This window comes from Phaseolus vulgaris, chromosome 7, assembly GCF_051622355.1.
Source record: "Phaseolus vulgaris cultivar YP4 chromosome 7, ASM5162235v1, whole genome shotgun sequence".
In the NCBI taxonomy this organism is placed as follows: domain Eukaryota; kingdom Viridiplantae; phylum Streptophyta; class Magnoliopsida; order Fabales; family Fabaceae; genus Phaseolus; species Phaseolus vulgaris.
In genome coordinates, this window is record NC_143504.1 from 3,194,542 (window position 1) to 3,219,305 (window position 24,764).

At 28.9% G+C, this 24,764-nt stretch overlaps 2 protein-coding genes and 1 pseudogene across 4 annotated transcripts; 1 reads left to right on the forward strand and 2 right to left on the reverse strand.

Annotated features, from left to right (window-relative positions):
• Positions 1 to 2,310: 2,310 nt before the first annotated feature.
• LOC137828176 (protein DETOXIFICATION 12) lies at positions 2,311 to 6,183 on the reverse strand. Of its 3 annotated transcripts, none has more exons than XR_016523082.1 (7): positions 5,768 to 6,118; positions 4,170 to 4,709; positions 3,922 to 4,008; positions 3,755 to 3,811; positions 3,414 to 3,652; positions 3,085 to 3,290; positions 2,311 to 2,536 (listed from the first exon to the last, which is right to left on the reverse strand). XR_016523082.1 is itself a non-coding variant. In XM_068634638.1 (7 exons), exons 1-7 carry the CDS (start codon positions 6,008 to 6,010, stop codon positions 2,474 to 2,476), a joined length of 1,440 nt encoding a protein of 479 aa, XP_068490739.1. In that variant the 5' UTR covers positions 6,011 to 6,183; the 3' UTR covers positions 2,311 to 2,473. The 3 variants fall into 3 exon arrangements, 1 of the variants encoding a protein (XP_068490739.1); XR_016523081.1 differs by having other exon boundaries at positions 4,145 to 4,709; XM_068634638.1 differs by having other exon boundaries at positions 4,165 to 4,709; positions 5,768 to 6,183.
• Positions 6,184 to 8,161: 1,978 nt separating this feature from the next.
• Positions 8,162 to 9,412, forward strand: LOC137827965 (uncharacterized; annotated as a pseudogene).
• An 8,345-nt stretch (positions 9,413 to 17,757) lies between these two features.
• Positions 17,758 to 21,588, reverse strand: LOC137828074 (ATP synthase subunit beta, mitochondrial). Its single transcript, XM_068634492.2, has 9 exons — positions 20,982 to 21,588; positions 20,245 to 20,320; positions 20,049 to 20,137; positions 19,825 to 19,942; positions 19,644 to 19,747; positions 19,386 to 19,544; positions 19,063 to 19,287; positions 18,660 to 18,971; positions 17,758 to 18,186 (listed from the first exon to the last, which is right to left on the reverse strand). Exons 1-9 carry the CDS (start codon positions 21,456 to 21,458, stop codon positions 18,070 to 18,072), a joined length of 1,677 nt encoding a protein of 558 aa, XP_068490593.1. The 5' UTR covers positions 21,459 to 21,588; the 3' UTR covers positions 17,758 to 18,069.
• Positions 21,589 to 24,764: the final 3,176 nt, after the last annotated feature.

Here is a 24,764-nt window from a genome sequence, read left to right on the forward strand (position 1 = left end):
ATTCTCTCTAAGGGTCATAGAAAAGTTGCACCTTGTTAAGACTGATACAAATAGCAGTAGAGCTATGGCGTTTGCCTGAGACCGAAGGCAACAAATATTTCTATATATGGTTACAAGGAACAATATTTTTTGGTCCCTTAATAATTATATTTCAGGGTTTATAGAAGAAAAAAATCCTCTATAATAAAAGCTACATGAAATTTTAGTCATTGATTACCTTTAATATTTCATTTGAATTCATTTGTAAAGAATTAAAGAAATATGTAAGATATTAATTAGGATACTTTCTGTTTTTTAAGAACATAATCATTGTCTTTTTTATTTTTTATCATATTAATAATGTTGGTAGGAAATATTTATTGATTTTGCTAATTACTAATACTCATATTCATTAATGATATTATTAGAAAATATTTTAGTTCCCAACTCAAACTAGAAACCTTTCTTACCCCTCAGATTTGATCCATTTTATTCCATCGAGAAAGATTAATATTCATGTTGTTGATTGGCTTTAGCCTCTCAGTCATACCTTCTACTTATCTAACATTATTGATATGTTCATATAATGCTTTAACAATATAATTATTAGAAAAATTTATACAAATCATATAAATTTATACCAATATTACGAGAATTAACAATTCCAAAAAAAATATTACAAATTTAATGAAGTTGTATTCAAGCATTACAACTTCATTTCTTTTAAATTATAATCGATATATACGACTACATTTCAAATTAAATAAAAAAAAAACTCATCGAACAATAATGTTTTCACGGTGTTTGAAAATTCAACTAAGCATAATAAGATCGAAGTGCTACTTCTTATCATTCCATTTGAACAAAATGACAAAACAATCGTCCTGTAACACAATTTCTCATAAATGGTTTATTTAATATTATATAAGAATAATGTTTGTATTGTTAATTCTTTTTTGCTATATTTGAATTTTTTAATCAATCTATAACCCTACTTCTTTTTTATTTATAAATACGTCATTTATTTACAATTTTATAAACCCTAAAGTCTACTTCAATCACTTAACTTTTTTTTAAACAACTCAAATGTTTTTAATTTTTTAAAATACTTCATAAAATAATAAAATCCTTTTAATTAATTCCACGATCCTTTAAAAATAATTATCACTTTATACTAAAAATAAATATAAAATTTAACTACACTAAAGTCGTCAAACAGATTTCAAAGTAAACAAAAAAAATAATCACATTTAAATTTATATAAATAATCAAAGTCGTATTAACATAATACTAGTTATACAGAATTTAAATAAAATTGTATAGATTGAATAGGACTTTAGATAAATGGAGTCGTGATGCTTAAGCATAAGTGTTCCTGTTAAGAAGATGAGACCTTGAGAACTGTTGATTGACTTAGTCTTTCTCAACTTGAACTTCAGCCACTCCTTTAGTCTTCGTGCTACTCTTTTGGGTTTTGGTCGCCTGATCGCTCAGTCCCTGAGGAGAATGACGAATGGGGATACCTGCAAAAGGCACTCCGACGCTCAAATTAGCAAAGGGTGTTCGACACACACTTGAATGTGTACAGTAATTAATGACGTACTTTATTATTGGAATGTGCTTTAATAGACTTACCTTATTGGGCCGAATTAGTGAGATGGGTTGCACTTAGAGGTGTGTTACCTAATTCATAATGATGGTTTAACTTTGCTGATCTTGATTGAGCGTTAATAGATCGAGGATGTCGGTCGTCCTACACGGACGTGTATCATTCGATCAGCTCGACTGTGGGAGTCAAGCCTAGTGCTAACCGTCCAGTCCATACCAGTACAACAACCTTTTCAAATCTATAATATTTGTTTGAAATTGACCATTTCCGTAATATTGGTATAAAATTATATAATTTTTTCGAATATTATTGGAGGTACAGGTAAGTAACGATGGTCTGTTTTAAATTAAATAAAATGTGTCATTTATTATAAGATCGATGAATGTTATTACAATATATCCTAAATATATAATAGAAGAAACTAATTACTTTTTGTTAGAAATTTTTATAATACAAATAAAAACTGCAAATTACTTATTAGCCGTTTTCTTAATATCAATTTCAATTTATATTTATTTATAACTTAGGTCAAATAAAACGTATAAATCAGCGGTCTCAAGTAATTTAACAAAATTTTCAAAAAAAAAAGGCCATAAATTTTTTGTATATATAATGATTTGTGATCGGAATAATGATATAACATTATTTTGTGCTGATTACACTAACTCAAAATTTTAGTTGAATGAATAAGACGACAAGCATAAAGTATTGGCAATTTCACGTTTTTAAACAACGCAGTGCTAATCATTATCCTGTTATCGTCACAAAAAGTGCTCTGAGTATTCTTAATCAGATGCAAAAAGGTTTCACATAGCCAACAACAACTCATTCCAACACGAGGAGTATATATAGTGATGGAATGTATAAAAAATTGGCCTGGGCTTCTCATACCAATATATTTTCTGCTGACAATTCATCATCGAATAACCTCTTTCTTGCCTTCATGGCCTGCACAATTGAAACACAATGTTTAAAAAGATACCACCTTAACAATAATAAAGACACAATAATGACGACACAGATACGATATAGACACAAATACGATAATTTCTAAAACGTAGAACACGGAAACTAATTAATATATATATATATATATAAATTATATAAATTAATAATAAAAATTTATGTGTATAATTATATTTTAGTTTTTGTAGTAAAAAAATTATTTCATGACTGGTTAAAAAGATTTGTTCCTTTTATAATTATAATAAAAATTTATATAATAAATTTGAGTTTTTAGAAAATTAATAAATTTTTCATTTTTAAAATTGCTTTGGAACTGAGTTAAAATTTTCAGAATTCCAACAAATATATTTTGAATTAGACACTTTACAAATAAATGACTTACGAATATCTTACTAGTGTTGATGTCCAGTACATGTATTCGACACGAAAACGTCATTTAATAGGCGTGTCCGAGCCTCATAAATAATCAAATTAAGTTGAACCCAGAATATGGATTATCATTTCTTAGAGAAAGGTTAGAGCTTTTATACCTGATTTTCCCAATTTATGCAACTGGTTATGACAACAAGTAGAACAGTTTGAACAAAAGAACCACATTGTATTCCAATCCAAAGTCCTTTTCCTCCCACTCTCAGCACAAATGCCAATATAGCAGCCATTGGAATCCCACAAAGGTAGAAAGCCCCAAGATTCACATAAACTCCTAAATGTTGCCATCCACAACCTCTAGCAATTCCTGAACCAATAAAGCATTGTTAAATACATTCACAAAATCTTTTTCTTCTATGTAAAATGAGTTGTTGAAATTCCAAATTTATCCATAATAAAATGGGTGAATACTCAAGAGGGAAGGTTATACCTGTGAGAACACCTTGTATGCTGTCTAGTATAACAGATAGACATACGAGAGGGGCCATGAAAGTGACATAATCAATAACTTCCTTCTCATTGCTGAAGATATAACCAAAAACATGGCGGCAGGCAAAGAGTGTTGTGCTTACTACACATGTCTCAATGACTGCAAGAGACATTGCGGCTAACACAGCAACACGGGCAGCATGTGAATTTCCAGCTCCTAATTCATTTGAAACCCTTGTGCTATAATCAGAGAGGAGAAAGGATAGTTAGTTTAGATATATACTCAAGGTAGTGTAACATGTTATAAACTGTGTAGAATGAAGGTTCTGCCTATGGTGTAACCTTGCTGCAGCACCAATTCCAAAGGGTATTGTATAAAGAGTTGCAATAGTGTTTAGACTGTAGAAAAATGACAAAAAATCAGTTCAGTCACATTAACTCTTGAAATCTCATAAAGAGAAAATTGGAAGCACTAGGAAATTGTAGGTCATGAGTTGTAACATTCTTACCAAACGGATAGAACTGAAGTTTCAAGTTGTGGATTTGGTAACAGCCCTGACAGCAATACAAGCAGCTCAAATGACCACCATTCAAGGCTGTCCTCATCAACATGGATACAAAAAAATGCATGTTAAATACTAATTTTGGAGAAACAGCTCAATATATTATACAAAATTTGTTGGACGTGGAAACTTTGTATAATCTGATAAAATGAATATGTAAAATATTAACTGAACAGGAAGATTAATCACCAAACCATTACTGCCGAAGGGACGGCAAAACGAAAGAACTCCTGCATTCCTTTAAACACCTCCAAAGAAATTGGTGCACGGGTTTTTGCACACGCAGAAGAGTATCTCATGTATGATCCAAGAATAATCACATTTGACCACATTGAAATGCTAACTGCCAATGCTCCACCAACATTATTCAGCCTTGTTTTGAACACCAGGGCCCAACAAAGAGGAATATGAATAATGAGTGTGACACAAGAACTTGCAAGCATGGGAAGAAGCATGCTTTGGATTTGGAAATATCTAACTAATGGCTGAAGAATTGCATAAGCAAAAAGTGCTGGTAGAAGCCAAATTATGAATTTCCCCGCTTCATGTGAAATTAGAGGGTCCTGGCCAATGAAAACTAGTATGCTTTCTATGTAAACCCAAAGGAGAGACAGGGGAATACAAATCAATAAGAGAGAGAAAATTGCAGTGTATGTTTGCACTCCAATTCTTTGATATTGCTGAGCTCCATAAGCCTGTCCACAAATGGTCTCTAGTCCACTAGCCATTCCCATCTGTTACCATACGTAAATCATCAACCACTGAGTTACTGAATTACTTGCTTGAAACAGTTGATGCAGAAGATAACTAATTATACTAAACACAAACATCAGTGTTACAGTCAAAGTATTAAGAGGAACAAACAACTCTTATCTTACTAATTTGTTTTATAATATTGAATTTGATTCAAACAACTATCATGTATTCTTCTATAACTAAACTAAAAATGACATTAAACTATATTGTTACAAGTTACAAGATATTTTCATAAATTATTTTTTAAAAGCTGAGGAACATGCTCATAGTTATTTTAATGACATCTCCTAAATGTTTGCGCAAGTGCTTATCTAAGGTTGCTAAATGCAGACATGTATTGATAAGTTTGGTAAGGTATGCAACAGAATAGTCTGTCACCTTCTCAATATTAATATTCATCACATGAATAAGATAACAATGCAATGGATTAAAAACCACATGTTCCTGTGGTGCTACAGTCTCACACGTGATGCCACTTCTGGTCCCGTAGTGCTGTAACAATGATGCTGGACACTCTGGTGTACCCAGTGTGAGTGATAGAAACCGAACATAGTGATAAAAGAACATGCTAATTTTGAATTATTTTTAGCTACTGAAAATAATGGAATCCATGGTTTTACGTTTTATTTAACAGTACTTCTCATGAATAAATTAGAAACATACTTTTTAATGATAAAGCAACTGATATGACATGACATAAAAAAAGTATACAATGAATAAATAGCAAGTGTGAAGTGAGTCATTATTTCCTTTTTGGTTGCACAATCATATTTCTTTCTAAAACTATAGTACCCATTAGGAAAGTTAAAACCCAAGTGCCAAGTTGAATCATTAAAAACACTACCACATATGTTAGTTTCACAGCAACAAAAACAACAACCATGTTTTTGTTCATAAAAAAATTGTTTGTGTGTGTCTGGTACCATCCATAATGTTTATAGAAACCAACAGAATATGATATGAAGTAAGCAAAATGATATTTAGACCTAATAAGAAGAATGAATGAAAGAGGAAGAAGAAAGTGGTAGGAGCTTACAAGAAGACTGAAACCAGAGACCCCAGCTAGGGAAATGGCTAAGGCGGCGCTAGAGAGATAGAGTTCACCCAAATGACCAACTATCATGGTTGCAACAATTTGCAACAAATATTGGGAAAAAACCACAGCCACCATAGGCCCTGCTATAACACTTATCCTTCTCATTTCTTCACTGAAACCACTCCATGTAACTCTTTTTTCTTCACTTTCTTCTTCATGCTTCTGTAGTAGACTTTCCTCCATGTTTTTTTTCAATCCTCAAAAGGGTTGGAGAGACTCACACAGAGATTAGAGAGAGACTTGGGACCATAACAAAAAAGAGTTTTCCCTTCTGTTCCTTGCCTCATTCCAAATTTATAGGCCTTTTTCCTCAGTCTCAAATCATTCTATAGTTTAATAAATTAAAAATAATCTTTTTCTTCTTTTATATTTATTTTTTTTACTTAAGATTTTCTCAGCTTACATTATTTTTAAAGACACATGCATAATGTATTTAAAACTTAAGTTGGTGCTGTTGAAGATCGATTAGAGTCTTTCATTGTATATAAGTGGATGTAAACTTCAACTCTATGAATCGATTTTATGGAGTTGAGTTAGGCTTAAAGTCCACTTCGTAATAGGTGCATATAATATTCATTCTTTTCTCTCACTATTACCTTACATTATTTTTGTAAATTCGAAAATAAATTGACCTTTTACTGTATTTATCTACTATCATATTTTTACGAGCATATAGAGAAGAAGATGGAATTTAAAAATGGTGGACGGTTGAAAAGTCTGACTGCACATGTAAATGATTGGTATGTTATGTTGTCCAATTGTTAATTAATAATAGTATTTATTGTTATTAACTTAATTTAGAAAAGGTATTATTGGAAGAAAGAGCATTAAGTCTCTATCATTAGAATTAGTGTATAAAAGGTATACGTGTTAGATTTTGCTTCTACCATGTTCGATAGAGAAGTCCGAAGGAGCACGAACACCACATTTTGCCTTCATATGTTTGTCTTAGACGCTTGTCCTTATCATTTTTTCTTTTGGTTTGGTAAACACACAAAAAAAAACAATGAAGATAAAAATACGAAAATAAGAACTAAAAATATCATTTCGATTTGACTACCTGTTCGTCTTGTTATCTGAACTAGGTAGTTATTTTGAAATAAGTTTTCTAATATAAAATTAATAATTTTATATTATATTTCATCATGGAAGTATTAAAATAATAATGATTTTTTAACAAAATTAAAAATATTTTTTATATATATAATATGACTCATTTCAATTATTTATCTATTATATGTATTTGAATGATTTAAAGTTTAGATAAAAAATAAAAATTAATTTTATATTATAGTATAGGAATAAAAAATATATTTAATTTTAAAAAATTATTAAAATAATTGAAAGAAAAATAAGATAAAGGTATGATGAGTTATATCTGTAATAGAAAAGCATGAAATCTTGGTGAAATGTTCATAAAATGAAGATGTTCACATGTTACCACTCGTATAAAATGCAGAACATAATAAATAATGTGATCTTATTAGAAAGGAGATAAATAGTAAAAGAAGAAAAATATGACAATTAAGAGTTGAATTAATAAAACTCAACTCATTAAAGTGATGATTTCAGGGGAAACAAAATGAACCTGTGGGGGGGCAAAGATGATCTTCCGTCATCCACGTAGAATTTTGACTTTTGAACAAGAAAATAGTGGTTTAAAGAGATATGGGTTGAGGTTTTTTTCAAATGTATTATAAATAAGTTATTATCAATAATGAGTTATTAATTTACAAAAATATTTTTATAATTGTAAGATTTATTTTAATTTAATTTATAATTATTAGTAGAAAACAAATATTATGATATATAAATCAGATGAAGAGATGTGAGGATACAAATATGTGATCTAGATCAACCGGTGTGTATGAATGAGTTCTTTAGCATTTTTTCTTTCTGCACCTTCATACGTTTTTTTACACTTCATATAAAATATGAAAATACTTTTTTATCCTTTTTGTGTCATTTTCATATTCTGAATTATATAATCTAGAATAGTATTCTGGATTATATAATCTGGAAGTTTGAATTTGAGAGTAGCTTTCGGATTATGTAATATGGATACACATTTGGAAAAAGACTTTTAGATTACAAAATCTGGAAGCTAATCTCATATTAGAAAAGACTTTCAATTTATGTAATCGGGAAACTAATCATGTTTTTGAAAAAAGATTTCTAGATTATGTAATCCAAAATCTAATTATAAATTTTGAAAATGACTTTTAAATTTTGTAATCCAAAATATCATATAGGGGCATTTTTGGAAATATGAAAATTATGGAGGTGAGAGAAAGAACATGTGGAGGTGCAGGAAGAAATGGTCTTCCACGTAAAATGAAACTATATGGTAAAGATTGGCCCAGGCTACCAATTCATGTAGGCCCAAAAATGGTAAGTCCAATTTGCCTTCGGCAATTTCTCCCTCCACCATATCAATTCCAGCAAGCATCCAATCAGCTCTAGAAAATAACAAAAATACTCTTCCTAAATGACGAAAATAATCTTACACAAAAATAGAAAAAATTATTTTTGAAACTTTTATCTGAAATATTTTGGATTTCAATTTTCGAAACATATTTTTGAATTCTGAATTTTTTTATCAGAATGTGTTTTTAGTTTTGTGTTCAGAATTTTTTTTTTCAGAATATATTTTTTTATTTCTCAATTATAAATATTATTTTTTAATTTTTTAATTTAGAATAAGTGTAGTTTTGAAAATTTAAAAAATTGATATGGTGAAGGTTAAAATTGATATGGTGCAGGAAGAATTTGCCTTTGCTTTCTCTGAAGGATAAATCCATATAAGCCCAATTTGTTTGAAATATTGTTAGGGGAATAGAGAGGTTTATAAAAGAGGGGTTGGTAATCCCGCCAAATGGAAATTGAATATTAGAAATGAAGCAGTCTTCTCTCTCGCCGGCGCTCTTCCGCGTGAAGCCATATTTGACGCCGCCGATGCCGCCAACGTTCTTTCAGATTCAGGCTTCGTTTCAATGGCTCTCACACTCCAAGTCCTTCAGCCACCGTCTTTGCTCCCTCCGATTCCGCGTTCAAGAAATCTGCCCAACCCTCCCTTGATCTCCTCCGCTTCCACCTCGCGCCGCTCCCGCTCACTCCGTCCAGTATCCGACTCCTCACCGCCGGCGCCAAGATCCCTACCATGCTCCCCGGCCAGTTTCTTACGGTCACAACTTCTTCGTCCGACGTAACGTCCATCAACAACATCAATCTCACGCAATCTCCAATCTACTGCGATGGCTCTCTTTTAGTTTACGGCATTGACAGGTTCTTCGACCATAACTTTTAATTTAACAGTCAAAGCCTATTTCTTATTTCAATTCCTCCTATTCTGCCAATAATCACGTCAGTGTCTTCGATTCCTTCAACCAAGCGATTCAAACCCTAAAAACCGGTGGATACTCCGCCATCGCTGCGTTCTTAGGAATGCAGCTTTTCTGATACCCGCATGGCTATGAGATAGTGGGTAGCAAATCCACACACCGAATCTCTCTTAGTGAAAAAATTGATTTTTTGAATTCCATCTGCGTGTCAAAGAATTTGTTTAATGGCAAATGAAAATATTTTGATTATTTGTCATGGCCCCGTAGGAAATTTGATGAAAGGTAGTATGTCAAATGTTATAAATTTTTTTGCACCATGTTTCTGTTGTCGATTTCTGTTAATGGTATACATATTAATAATGATATTATTAAAAGGCATATATGTATATAAAATAATGCTGATAAGAATTAAGAATATAGGAATAAAAATAAAGAAATAATGCTAACCTGTTTTACTTGTTGTATTTTAAAGATGATGAAATGATATTTTGTTGTATTTTAAAGATGATGAAATGATATTTTGTGAAATAAGTTTTTTTTTTTAAATATTTGTTAGTATGTTTCTTTTTTCTTTGTAACTAAGAAAGAACACTCTCGTTAAGTCATGTTGTCACATCGGATGATATTGATGACGAATTACTTCAAAAACATCGACAATTATGATTTGTCATCAAAATTTACGAGACCATTTTATAGAAGTCGAAGCAAATCGACGAAGCATGCTCGTTGACACCAAAAAGTTGCATTTTCAATGCAATCATGGTAGACGAAATATCCACTGGTTTAGGGTTTGAATGTCTTGGTTGATGGAATTGAAGGTGCAGTGTGGTTGTTGGTAGAACCGTAGGAATTGGAATTGGAACTAGGTTTTGACTGTTAAATTGAAAGTTAGGTCGAAAAATATGTGTCGTAAACTAAAAGAAAGTTGTCGTGTAGATTGGTGATTACATGAATTTGAAATTGTTGATGAAAATCTTACGGTCGTATGAAAAAGTTGTGTCATAAGAGAGTGACAAAAAAGTATGGTAGGGATCAACGTTGACAATGAGCACAAGTGATGCAAGGTGGAAGTAAAGTTTAATTAATATGGATACAAATATTTAACATTTTTATAAGAATTGTAAATAATATAATAATAAGTCTGGTAAGAATTGTAAATAATAATAAAAAAAGAAAAGTTATCATTTGTGATTAAATGTGTGTCTTACTTCCCTACCTTTGAACTTCTTTTTATAATAAAATATTATATTTAATTAATAAAAATAAATATATACAAAAAATTTAAAATAAAATAATTATATTTTTAGTTTTCAAATGAACGTATAAAATGATGATAACAAAATATAATAAGTTTTATATTTTTGATGCAATTATTTTTTAAATATTTCTTTAGTTTTACTCTTTTAACTTCTATAGATAATTCCGGAGTTTGGTCTCCCATTTAATAAAAAATGTATTGCTACAAACTCATAAAAATATAAATTACTGCTTTTTTTAATGACATAATTCAATAAAATTATGATTATTATAAATTTAAAATATATTATTATTATAACACAACAAACTTTTAAATATATTTAAATGTGTTTCTTCTAATTAAAAGATAAATTATATATTAAAATATATTATTATATATATAGTTATTATTTCTAAAAATATTGTTTTAGTTATTTTAAAATAAAGAGAAGTTATTAAATTATTTATTTTATTAAATAATTTTTTTAAAATTGTAAGAAGATTTTTATTAAAAGTAATTATAAAGTAAATAATTTTCTTAATTTTATCGTAGATAATTTTTTATTGTGAGTAGTTATTTAAATTTTAAAAATATATTTAAAGAATAAAATTATAAAAAATTATTTAAACAAAAGACATGTATCTGTTGTTATATTGTTATACATTTATGTTTTATTATTTTTTTTTGTTATATTAGAACGTAATTTCCGATGGACCTAAATTATATTCTCATTCATCTTTCATTGAATTTCGAACTCATCTTTTATTGTATTCACACCTCATAATTTATTTACACACATTTAAATAATAATATAAGTTGATGATATTTCTTTTATGTGTCTTGACTTTGTCTTATAATAGATATTCGAGAACAATATACAGAACACAAATCACCATTACATATAAGTTTGACTTTTTTATGACAGTGTAAATTAGCCAGTCCAGTTTATAAAATTGATAATATCACCTTTCCTAAATAATAAAAAATACACGACAAAAGTAAAAAATAAATAAAAAAAACAAGTATAGTTGGTTCTTTTCTCACTGTGAAATTATTATTTTTTTTTTATCAAAATGGGATCTGTTTACAAAAAATTATAAAAATGAAGCAAGTCGTGCCAACCTGAAGTCACGACTTTGTCCACGTCATATTTTTTTTAATTTTTTAAAATAAATATATATTAAAATTAAAATTATAAGTTATATAATATTTGAAATTAAATTGATAAATAATTTTTTTGAAAAAATAAATACATAGGTAAAGAAAATTAAGAAATTAATAATCAAACTTAGAATTGAATTTTATTATTAAACATATCTGTGCGGACAATTACTTTTATTGTGAGGTTCAGTTCTATAATGTGAACATCTTTATAACTTATTTGGAATTAAATCATCCACAAAAATAATTCTCTATTTATTTTCCAAATACAATAACACTTCTCAAATAAATATATAACGTTACCATCAATCATGATGCATACACGATTATCTATTTTTTTTATTACTTAAAACTAACATCCTCAAAAAATTATGTATCAAATACTACATAACTCACTACTCGATATAAAAAAAAATGACGTGGACAAAGTCGTGTCAAATTTGTACAACTTCAAGTTAACGAGACAGATTCAGGTTGACGTGTCAATTTAGTACGATTTCTGCATATGAAGTCATGACAAATTAACACGACTTGCTTCATTTTTGTAATTTTTTTAAACGAACCCCATTTAAAAAAAAAGAAAAAATTAGCTCCAGTAAAAAAAACAAATATAGTTACAATTCATAGTGAATTGGAGTATTTGAAGATTCGTAAACGGGTGACTTTGCCACTTTTGAGTATGCAAGTAACATTTTTTTTTTCAAAATCTTTTTATACAAGTTTTACACGCAGAACCTATTTTGTCTTCTCAGTCAAAGACGAATAATTTTAGCAAATTTATTCATACCTCCAAACAACACGAATTGGAGCATGGTTCCATGTTTCAAACTTTCAAGCAAGCAATCAACTATAGATTCCAACATTAACAAACCACCAGATTAATGAGATGGAAAATAAACAAGTTTTGCATAATGCATGCATTCCCTATAGGAATAGACAAGCTTGTTAAAGGATACGATTTCAAATATTGGAGGTGACAACTAATCCCTCTGACTCCTATGTGTTTTTGAATAAGGATACGAGATCGACACCTTGAATAAGGAGATCTATAATGTCGTCGCATAGGAGAACGAGATCGATATCTTGAATAACAACGTCGCCTAGGTCAATTACTATGACTACGACTTCGTCTTCCTCTCTGTTCTGCGTATGTTTATCCCAACTTTTTTCGTAGCGTCAAATTTGTTCTCGTGTCTTCGTAAACATACATGCTCGCTATTCCTTTAGGAAAATTCTTATGTTTATACTCTTTTCCAAAAGTATCATAAACTCAAATGTTGTACGGGGCATGAATTTCAAATTTTTAGTATTGTATTTAAGTCCTAAATGGAAGAACTGTCACGAAAGGAGTTGGTTTCCAATTTTGATTACCGATTGTACGATTGATTTAGATGGCTACCAGTTGTAATTCAGAGACTGGCCTCTACTATTAACAAGTTATAATAGTCACCATTTCTGAAAATTTCTCTATAATCTCTTGTGTCAAAACGATATACTTTTTCATTAATACCATATTTTCTTTAGCGAACTCTAAACAATTTTCCTTCCTCTTCGTTGTTATCTTTAATTATTTTCCACAATGTTTTCGCTTTTTTCAAATTTTTATCACTCATAAAAACTTTGATATTGTTATGTACATCCTTTTGTTTCATCATTTTCTGAAAAAATTGACATTTTCTAAGTAATCCAGCAAAACATTATTACAAAAAAAATCATTAAACAATATTACATATAGATTATAACTTAATTAGGTAGGTATGTCATGGATTTTATCATTATTAAATTAGTTGCATATAATTGCATTATTTGTTTTAGGAGCTTCTTATATTTATACTCTTTTTCAAAAGTATCATCAACTCAAATGTTGCACGGGATATGAATTTCATATTTCTAGTATTGTATTTGAGTCCTAAATGGAAGAATTAAAACGACATGAGTTGGTTTCCAATTTTGATTACATATTGTACGCGTGACTTAGATGTTGTAATCCAGAGGCTGACCTCAACTATTAATAAATTTTGACAAGTTAATAGTCAGAATTTGGCGTACTTCCTCTTAACCAAGATTTGAATCCATTTCTGAAAATTTCTCTATAATCTCGTGTCAAAACGATACACCTTTTCATTAATACCATATTTTTTTTAGCAAACTCTAAACAGTTTTCTTTCCTCTTCGTTGTTATCTTTGATTTTTTTTTCCACAATTTTTTCATTTTTTTCAAATTTTTATCCCTCATCGACACTTGAAATTGTGATATACATACTTTTGTTTCATCCTTTTCTAAAAAGATTTACATTTTTTAACTAATGCGGCAAAACATCATTAAAAAAACATCATTAAACAATATTACATATAAATTACAAGCTAATTAGGTAGGTATCCACTAATCATGGCTTTTATCATTTTTAAATTAGATGCATATAATTGCATATAATATCGTACAATATTGTATACAATAATTTTGTATAATTTGATAATTATTATATCTTTAATACTCCCCTCAATTTGGTAGGTGAAGATCATGAACCCCAAACTTCAGTCGTAGCGTCAAAATCTGTTCTTTGCCCCAGTTTCTTCGTAAACGTAAACATACTTATTCCTTTAAGGAGTCTCTTATATTTATATTCTTTTCCTAAATATCATCTGGGGAATCTTGACTCTAAGAACAAACAAACCATCACTCTAAAGAACATTTTTAGAATTGACATGCTAAGTGATCATATTATAACTTATCTTTTTGTGTTTGCATGTCTAATATACAGTAACAGATTCATGAGATAAAGTGCATTAAAGCAAAACAACACCTGAAACGACAACGTCTTCAGGATTGTGATCGTCGACGTCTAACCCACGAACCAGAATTGAAGTAAGAATTCTAGCAAAATCTCTGAAATGAATCTCAGATGCAAAACGTTACGAAATGGAAGAATGAATTACTAACTTTTCAATTCTTGTATAGTACATACATCTACCGCGTGTGAAGAGAATTCTTCATGGACATTGGAACCAGAAATTGAATGAGCACGTCGAAAGCACAAGAATGCAACGAAAAATTTTAATTTTATATTTATTAATATTTTATTAATTTATTAATATTATTTTGTAATTTTAACGTTAATAAAACAATTTTTTAATTTTAAAAAATTATTTTAAAATTAAAGATATTGGTACTTTTTATACTATTTTTATTTTTTCAATTGCTATAAATTTTCTTTTAAAATATAAAATTTTGTTTTGAAAAGTGTTTTTCTAATTTTTTTCTCTATTTTTAATTAAAGATATTTGTAAATTATTCTAATTAGATAATTTATATGTTTTGCCTATTCATATTTATTAAAATATATTATAATAATATTAATATTGTTTATTTAATATTAAATATATATATATATATATATAAATGATAAAAATAAAAAATGCGGATACATGTACACAATTTCACCCTTACATAAATATAATTTATATATTATGAAAAACATAACCAAATTTTGATTTGTTGTTACTAATATAAAACTAAAAAAAAAAATATAAATAATGAATTTTGAATAGGAAAAAAAATGTGAAACTTTTTTTTTTCATATCTTTATCTCTTAAAAATTATAGTTTTTATCTCTTTTTATTTTTTGATTTACATTTACTAATGTCATGCAATATATTATATTTTTATTATTAGTATATAATAAAGAATTAAGTAAAATTTCATAAACATCTCAACAATGCAATTTCTTTTATAAAATTAATAAATTTAAAATTTGGTTTTATTGATATGAATAGTTAAATTGCATATTTTTTATTTAAAAAATTAAAGAATTTGGATCCTATATAGTATTTAGGATCGGTCAATAATCTGAATAAATGACAAATTATAGGTAAACTAATATTTAAAATAAAATATATATTATTATTCACATATTTATATTAAGAATGTAGATTTTTAATTTATTTTCATAAATACAAATATATTATATCTATATATAAAAATATTCTTTTTTATAAATAAATTTTAAGAATGATATTATAGTTTACTTTTTTAAAAACTACTTTTCAAAAAAAATTATATATATATATATATATATATAAATTATTTAGCTTTTTTATTTTTTCACTGTCATTATGCCTTTTTGTTACTTTTTAATCATTTCACGTTGTAATTCAATTTTTATTTTTCTTATGAAAATCAAATAAATCATAACACTTAGTAATTTTTTTTTTAATCTTGATAAGAATATGCAAATAAAAATAATAATAAGTTAATTTTTTAAAATTAAAATAATTATGAATGATATTTTTTATATAATTTGATTATTGTTATAATTTAATTAAGAAAGATATTCGTTAACAATAGTTTTATTTCTTTTGAATAATACACAGAAAAACATCCAAAATATTTATTTTTATTTCTATTTTGTCTTCCCTTTAAAAGATTATTTTATTTTATTTTTTATATAACATATATATAGAGATAGATAATTTGATATTTAAAATATATAAATATACATCTATCTATATTTTATTTAAATAAATATAAATACACATATAATAATAATAAAAATAAAATATATTTTTCCGTGGGAGTATGGGGGAGTTTATCAAAGCTTTCTCTGCGTCTCTTGACGTTCAGACGGTTTTGGTTGCTGAATTTTATGAAATTATATATGCTCTGGAGGAAGTTCAAAAGTTGGGTTTTACTAATGTCTGCCTTGGTTTGTGTTGCGTTTGACAAATGTTTCTTGGATGCTTCGTAATCAATGGAATATTTGTCTTAATTACTGTGGAAAAATCAGGTTTAGGGTTACTCATATTTTTCGTGAAGGGAATGTGTGTGCCGATAAGTTGACTAATTTAAGATTTATTCATAAAAAAATCTTTATCTAGTCTGTTATTAGAATTCTTTATTAATAGGTATAGTCTACCTATGTATCATTTTTGTTAACATATAGATTTTGGTCTAGTTTTTCCCTATTTTTTATCTTTTTAATAATATTTTTTTCATATGATGGTAAATGATTGTTGTTACATAAAGTGTGAGCTTAACTAACATGTCAAGTAACATGAAAATTTTTTATAAAAAATATAGATATGGATACAAGCTCACCTGAGTTTTCGCTAGTATTAATAATAACATAAAAATAAGAGTTCTTTATATAAGAACTAAAACATAAAATATTCAACTTTAAAGATTAAATATAAAAAAAATATTAATATTACAACTTGAATAGTTTTTTCTTCCAAATATGTTAAATATAGATAAATTCGTTTATTTATTAAATAAACTATTATATATATATATATATTAAATCTAAAATGGTAATTAAAAAATAAAACACAAAAATATATCTAACCGTGAGTATGCACGGTCCAAACTAGTTAACAATTGAAAATGCTCTACCCTAATTTTAGGATGGAAAGCTACTTGAAAAAAAAAACTAAAAAATAAAGTAAAAAGCATAATAAATGTATTTAAAAATAAAGAAAAATATATATAAATATAATAAATAAAAATTATAAGTAGATTGTATAAATTGCAAGACGAGAATCCGTTTCTTATAAATAACTAAATTGTTTCGGAACTAAATAAAATAGTTGAAGTTGTCAATTGTTTTAGTATATTTAAACACGTGAGAAAAAAATAAAAGATAAAATTCAATATTATATAAAACACTGCATACAAGTTAAGCTTTTAAACAAGTTTTAAATCATAAATATTAAAACAACTCAAATATAACACTTTATAAGTCAGATAAATATTTAAGGAATTCATACAGAAATATTCATCATCAATACATGATATTATAGCCTATAGTATAGAATGATCAATTTCTCCCTATAAATAATCATGTCCTTTTATACTATTGCAATAGTATTAGTTGCAGCTGGGTTTATAAACATTTTTTGAATAAAAATCAACATATGCTAAATATCAGACTAGGTTATTATTTATAGCAATTAAGAGTAATTAACAAATGATTTCTTAAAAGCACCACAAAAATCATAAATATTACAGAAAGTCCACTTCTCCTAAAATGAATTTTGAAAGAATAACACATTCTAATATTTTATATTAAAAAACAATTGGGACTTAAACGAAGTCAAAAAACAGTGGACAGAACACAATTATGAAGTTGGTTTCGAAAAAAATCATCCACTTTCAACAAAAATAAAAAATTCACCTCATTTGGATGGCATGGACAAGATGGAACAGTTGCAAAGTTTTAACATTGATGCATTCAACGTTCTCAAGCAGAAAGTAAACATATACATCCTCTTGCCCTTTCCCCTTATTAAATAACACAACTTAAAAAGAAGGGGGGCAGTTGGCCACAGACCCTGACCTTTAGTTCATCTCACAGTGGCAGCATTAAAATGAAGGAAATAACCTGACACATTTTCATACCCAAAAAATGGAAAATTTTGTCGTTTGGCATTGCCAATGGTTCCTAAATTATTAAATTTAGCAATTACAAAAAAAAAGGATTTAAATGATAGCAGGGCTGTGTGTGTGACTAAGACGCTGCTGACTCCTTAGCAATTTTCTCGGCCTTGGCAATGACCTCTTCAATGCCACCAACCATGTAAAACGATTGCTCTGAGAGATCATCGTACTTGCCATCCAACACACCCTGTCAGACAGAATAACAAAGGAATCATTAACCAACAATACAAGTGACAACTGCAACAACAATGGAAACAAAAAAAGACCATGGTATAACCAATTATGCTGAACAGGGAAAAGTCAAACGGAACAAGTAGACGCAACAAAGCCACAGCTATTAAAATCAAAGTCCTAGCGTAAATAACACAAATGGAATGCTAACAGCTCAAATCAAGAGGTGCGTCTAGATCATATAGCTAAATGCATGAACGAGCACGTTGAGGTACACTTTTTTAGACGACAAATGGAATTCAAGATTCAGAAGAAATTGGATATTAGAAGTCAAATTAGTTTCCAGCATGACCATATTCATGAAGAAAATAAAAGGGTCCTAACACGATTTAGAAGATGGAATACACACACAAATACTTATCAAAGAGAATATAACCAAAGCTTTAGATCAACAGATGGATAAATCAGATTAAATGAGACAAATAATACCTGGAAGCTGGTAATGTTCTCCTTCAATTCCACATATTTTCCTGGGGCACCAGTGAAAACTTCAGCAACATGGAAAGGCTGGCTTAAGAATCGCTGAATCTTACGGGCACGGGCAACAGTCAATTTATCATCTTCACTAAGCTCGTCCATTCCCAAAATAGCAATGATATCTTGAAGATTCTTGTAGTTCTGAAGAACCTTCTGGACATCACGAGCAGTTTCATAGTGATCCGTACCCAAAATAAGTGGTGAAAGCATACGAGATGTAGAATCCAAGGGGTCAACAGCAGGATAGATACCAAGCTCGGATATCTATTCAATATCATCAAAATCAAACTATTTAGTTGATGATAACAAAAACATCAATGCATCAGCTACTTCAAATAATGCAATGAAATCAAACCTGTCGTGACAACACTGTTGTGGCATCCAAATGAGCAAAGGTTGTAGCAGGAGCAGGATCTGTCAAGTCATCAGCAGGCACATAGATAGCTTGGACAGAGGTAATTGAACCCTTTTTGGTTGTTGTAATACGCTCTTGAAGACCTCCAAGATCAGTAGACAAGGTTGGTTGGTAACCGACAGCAGATGGGATACGACCAAGCAAAGCAGACACCTCTGAGTTAGCCTACAAGATACATCATAATGTTAAAAGAGACAGTTATAACACAAGATACAGCGCCAGACAGTAATAGATATATTCAACAAGCAGGGCAAAAGACATACTTGGGTAAAACGGAAAATGTTGTCTACAAAAAGAAGCACATCTTGCCCTTCAGCATCACGGAAGTGTTCAGCCACAGTAAGCCCAGTAAGACCAACACGAGCACGAGCACCAGGGGGCTCATTCATTTGACCGTACACAAGAGCACATTTGCTTTCACTCTAATATAATGATGCAACCACAGATGACAAGTTAGTAAAATACTCAGATAAAAGTATTATGGAGGCAGCTGAAAGTGTCATGAGCAGAATTCCACACACCTGCTTTTCACCAAGCTTGATGACACCACTCTCGATCATTTCTCTATACAAGTCATTGCCCTCACGGGTTCTTTCCCCAACACCAGCAAACACAGAGAAACCACCTAATGGAATCAATCAACATTCAGTATAGAAAAAAGAAAAAAAAAAACATTAACAACAATAAATTAATAGCACATACCATGAGCTTTTGCAACATTGTTAATAAGTTCCATGATAAGCACAGTCTTTCCTACACCAGCACCACCAAACAACCCAATCTTTCCTCCTCTTTGATATGGTGCAAGCAAGTCAACAACCTTGAATAAAAATTCATGCAAAAATCAGTACCCAGTCATATAACACAGGGAGACAGGTAACCCTAACAAATACGAAAGATAATAAAAAAGAAAAAGAGGAGAATACCTTGATTCCAGTAACAAGAATCTGCTGCTCAGTTTCTTGCTCAACAAAAGCAGGAGCTTCTCTATGAATAGGCAAATAGTGCTCGGTTGCTGAGGAAATTCAAAATGTTTACTGTCAGTAAAAACATTTCATGGGAATAACAGAAAGCTCTTATCTATTAATTAATATGAAAGATTAAAAGGATTTGAGTTCTTACTGAGGTCACCCTTCTGGTCAATAGGCTCACCGATGACATTAATGATACGGCCAAGGGTAGCCCTACCAACAGGAACCTAAATGCAATGCATAAAGTATATTAGAAAACAAAATGACATAGCAAAATATAATAAAATATCAAGTGAGCTTGATTGGCGTGTGCATTGTAAGTCCACAGTTCATCCCAAAAAACTGTGAAGTCTACAAAGAGGAGACTGGACCAATTGAAGGTGCAATTATCATAGATTGATATAGATTGATTTATGTATAAAGCAGTATCTTGGACTACATGATTTATACATTATGGTGCTAAATAACACTAAAATTTCAAATCAATCTAAGAAAAAAATAATCAACCCAATCGATGATTCGTTAAGTCCGTCACTGTTAGTCTAAGAAGATATTAGACCAATTGAACTAAATAGAAGGTGCAATGATCATAGATTGACATCAGATGATTGATACATTATCGAGCTAAATAACCCCAAAGTAAAACTTTAAATCAATCTAAAAAAAATAATCTACCCAAACAATTCGTTCAATTCAAAAGTGGTGATTGTTGTCAGATCCAAGACATAAACCTAAGACCTCAATGAAAAACAGATATTTCAATCCATAGGCATAAATAAAAGTCAAGATTTCACAGAGTCCCCAAATCAAATACTAAATCAAAATTAGACACAAGTAAAAAGAACAACAACTTTAAATAATTCAAGAGATTAAGGATTCAATATTTACAGTGATGGGGGAGCCAGTGTTGAGGACGCGCCACCCTCGAACGACCCCTTCAGTGGCATCCATAGCAATGGTTCGGACAACGCCCTCGCCCAAATGCTGAGCGACTTCCAACACCAGCCTGGAGGAGTGGTCCAGAACTTCGAGCGCAGTCAGGATCGGAGGCAAACCCTCATCAAATCTGACATCAACGACGGCACCAATAACCTGGCAAACCTGCCCGATCGCGCCCTTCCCGGTGAACTCGTCGGTGATCTTCCCACCGCCACCAACCTCCTTCTTCGCCGGAGGCGCAGAAGGAGGAGCGGCAGCAGCGGCAGCCGCAGTGGCGAACTCCGCGACGCGGTGCAGCAAGAATCCGTGCGGCGAGGCACGGTTGGAGGAAGAGAGCCTTGATGCCGATGCAGAAATTGAAGGTTTGGATTGAGATCTGCGGAGGGAAGATCGAAGCAGAGACGAAACGAGCCTGCGTGAAGCCATCTTCGGAGAGAGACAGTGAGAGAAAGAGAGAGGAGGGAGAGAAGAGGGCTAGGGTTTGTGAAGTGAGGGAGTGACACTATATGCACATCCAAAGGCCCTGGGTGGATCAATTTATCAGTATTCCTCTTTTACCCCGATACTTTTCGTTTTTGTATTTTTAGCCCCGTCTTTTGGTTTTCCTAAATTGGGTGCACACGTGGACGACGTCGTTCCTAGTTTGTGGAACGCATTTGTTCTCGTTTTGCTATTCTGTCGTTTAAGGCTTTTGACTGTACAAGGTTGTGTGTTCCTGCAGTGACGTGCCACCATTCCTGGTTCAACTTTCTATTTTCAAATGTATATTTTTGTTTTTATTTTTCATCCATTGCTCTTTCTTTTTCATCTCCATGAAAATGGGCGAAAATTTCTCCAACATGGACTCAAATTCTCTTTCATACAAATAGTGGAAAACTTTAATTTTATTTATTTATAAATTATTACATAGGAAGATTAATAATTAAATTTATGTTGTAAAAAGTTAAATATAAGAGATTAAAATAAATTATTTTAAAATTTGCATATTAAATAGATTCTTTTAAATTTGGGTAACTAAAGTAATACTTTTTATTTTATTTGATTTTTTAGCAATTTTAATGAATAAAAACACTTGTATAATTTTATTCAACCACCACTTTTCTTTATAAGATTTTTGAACAATGGTGTACTCAAACCCGTGTGTCATCCAATTGAATTGGCTTATTTAGAAAGTGTTTTTCACATGTTTTTAGATTTTTTTTCTCTGGTAATTTGGTAAATTCTTCTACACATGCATAACTAAATCAATGTTAATAAATACTTATCACCACACCAGCTTGAATAAATTAGAATAGAAAAACCTATTTTATAAACCATATTTAAAGTTACAATAGAATTGTATTCAATAGGTACGAATTTTGAACTTTTATCTGAAGTTATCAATAAATCATATAAAAGTTGTGAAAATTAGTAAAAAAATAAATGGATTTTCTTAATGAGTTTAAATTTTTTTACTTGTTATTTTTAATTGTACTTTAAGTTTGTTACATTTTTTCTAATTTAAAAAGATGCTTCTTTCAGATGCAATCGAAGTTAATTATTTTAAAGTAAAATTTATAGTAATTGGTTATTGGTATCATCTAATTTTCACAAAATACAACTTATATATATTGTTGTATTTTTTTCTCACCTCAAGAAAAGAGATAATGGTAAAATTGTGTAAAGCTTGTAAGATAGAATGAGAATGGAGGTAATTTCATAATTTTATAATCATTCATAACTTAGTAATATTAGAATAATTTCATAATGTATATCCCCTTATCTTTTTCTTATTCTCTAAATTTATCTACTAATATTATAATATTTTCTTTATCTTTCAAAAATTTATTTATTTATGTATTGTATACACTATTAAAAAAATATTAAATATAAACTAATTTTAGAAATAATAAATAGTTAATTATTATATTAACTAAATTATATATTATTTTAAAGATTATAGAAATTATTAACATCTAAAGTAGTTTTTTTATTATTAATAAATGGTTTATAAATTGATATTTAGAATCTAATATAATTGGTAGTTAAAACATTTATACCTAATTAGATACTAATTTATAAAATATTTATTAATAATAAAAAAGTTACATTAGATACCAGTAATTTTGTTAATCTTTAAAAATAGTATATAATCTAATTTATATAATAATTAATTATTTATTATTTATAAAATTAATTTTTATTAATAATTTTCTTATACTATGTCGAAAAAAGTATTGTTCTTTGATATGATAATCAAATGCTTGATTTCATAACAAATTAATGAGTATTTTATTAAATATATTTTGTGCTATTCAAATTTAAATATATTTTTAATAGTTTATTTATTTTAACAAGATATTTTATGAAATACATTTTTTTGTTAATTAAATTTAAATATATTTTTAATAATTTATTTGTTTTAACGAAATAACATATAAAAAAAAATTATGTTAATCAGATTTAAATGGAACTTTAATAATTTGTTTGATAATTAATTTGATCATTTTGCTTCGCTCATAGGAGTTCTCATCTTTGTTCTTTAATTAGTAAAAGAGTGTGGAAATTTGTTTGATAGGATATTTATTAGGAAATATAGATTATATTATTTAAATTAAAATGTATTTTGAATTTTATTTTTTTATTTCAAAAATAACATGTAATAATCTTTATTGGAATTTTTTATTACTTTATATCACAGTGAGTTGTATTAAATTTTTTAATTTCATCTTTTCAAATAAGTTATGAATAAATTATGAGCATTCTTAAAAAAAATTGTAATAATTTTCATTTTATTTTATTTACATAGACAATTACATATTACTATTTCAACATGTTATTTGACGTATTAGTTTGAATATTTTAAATTTAATTTTCACGTTGTCTATTAGCAGTTATTTTAATTATCTTTTAATTTATTATATAACAAGCAATCAATGTTTTGGGAAACAAGCAAATTATTTTGATTTTTTAAGAAATTGTAATTTTATACTATTATGATAAATTAGGTTAAATATGTAAGTTAACAATTATAATTTTTTATTCAAGAAAAATATTTTAAAAAAGAATGAGAATATTTTGATGGCTAAGGATGCAATTCAAATATCGCAGCACAACACTAACTCACCATCTTTCATTTTCAAAAGTTTTTATGATTAAGAAACATTAACACTTAGTTTATCACTTTCACGCATGATGGAGTCCCATAAGTACATTTGTATTAAAGGAATAGTCTTAACTTATCATCTTTTATACAATTATGTGTTACATGAACCATCAATCCTAAAAAAGTTTTATCAATCTTAATACAATTATGCATGATGTGACCTATCAATCCTAAAGAAGCTTATAAACCCTAAACGATTATGTGAGAGGTAGCTTCTCGATTCTAATGAGACTTGTTGAACTTAATATAACTATGAGTGAGGTGACTTATCGATCTCAAATAGTCTTATCAACTTAAACACAATTATGCAAAAGGTGGCCTATCAATCCTAAAAAGGCTTACCAACCTTAATATAATTATGTGCGAGGTGACATATTGGGCCCAAAGAGACTTGTCAGTCTATTGGACCTAAAGAAACTTATCAACCTTGATACAAGGCAAATGCTTCCTACACCCAATCATTTTAACTTGCACCCAACATATTTTTTTTAATTTCAAAAAATGCCCTTAATTATGGAAATAAAATTCCGAAATTGAAAATAATATATTCCAGAAAAATAAATCCGGAAGTGGTTATTGAGTTTCGA

Coding starts and splice junctions, on each gene's coding strand:
- LOC137828176 (XM_068634638.1), bottom strand. CDS start 6,010: ATGGAGGAAAGTCTACTACAGAAGCATGAAGAAGAAAGTGAAGAAAAA. Junction 3,812..3,921: donor ACTTCAGTTCTATCCGTTTG/GTAAGAATGTTA, acceptor ATTTTTCTACAG/TCTAAACACTATTGCAACTC. Junction 2,537..3,084: donor GCATAAATTGGGAAAATCAG/GTATAAAAGCTC, acceptor TCAATTGTGCAG/GCCATGAAGGCAAGAAAGAG.
- LOC137828074 (XM_068634492.2), bottom strand. CDS start 21,458: ATGGCTTCACGCAGGCTCGTTTCGTCTCTGCTTCGATCTTCCCTCCGC. Junction 19,748..19,824: donor CAATGTTGCAAAAGCTCATG/GTATGTGCTATT, acceptor TGATTCCATTAG/GTGGTTTCTCTGTGTTTGCT. Junction 19,545..19,643: donor TCAAGCTTGGTGAAAAGCAG/GTGTGTGGAATT, acceptor TCATTATATTAG/AGTGAAAGCAAATGTGCTCT.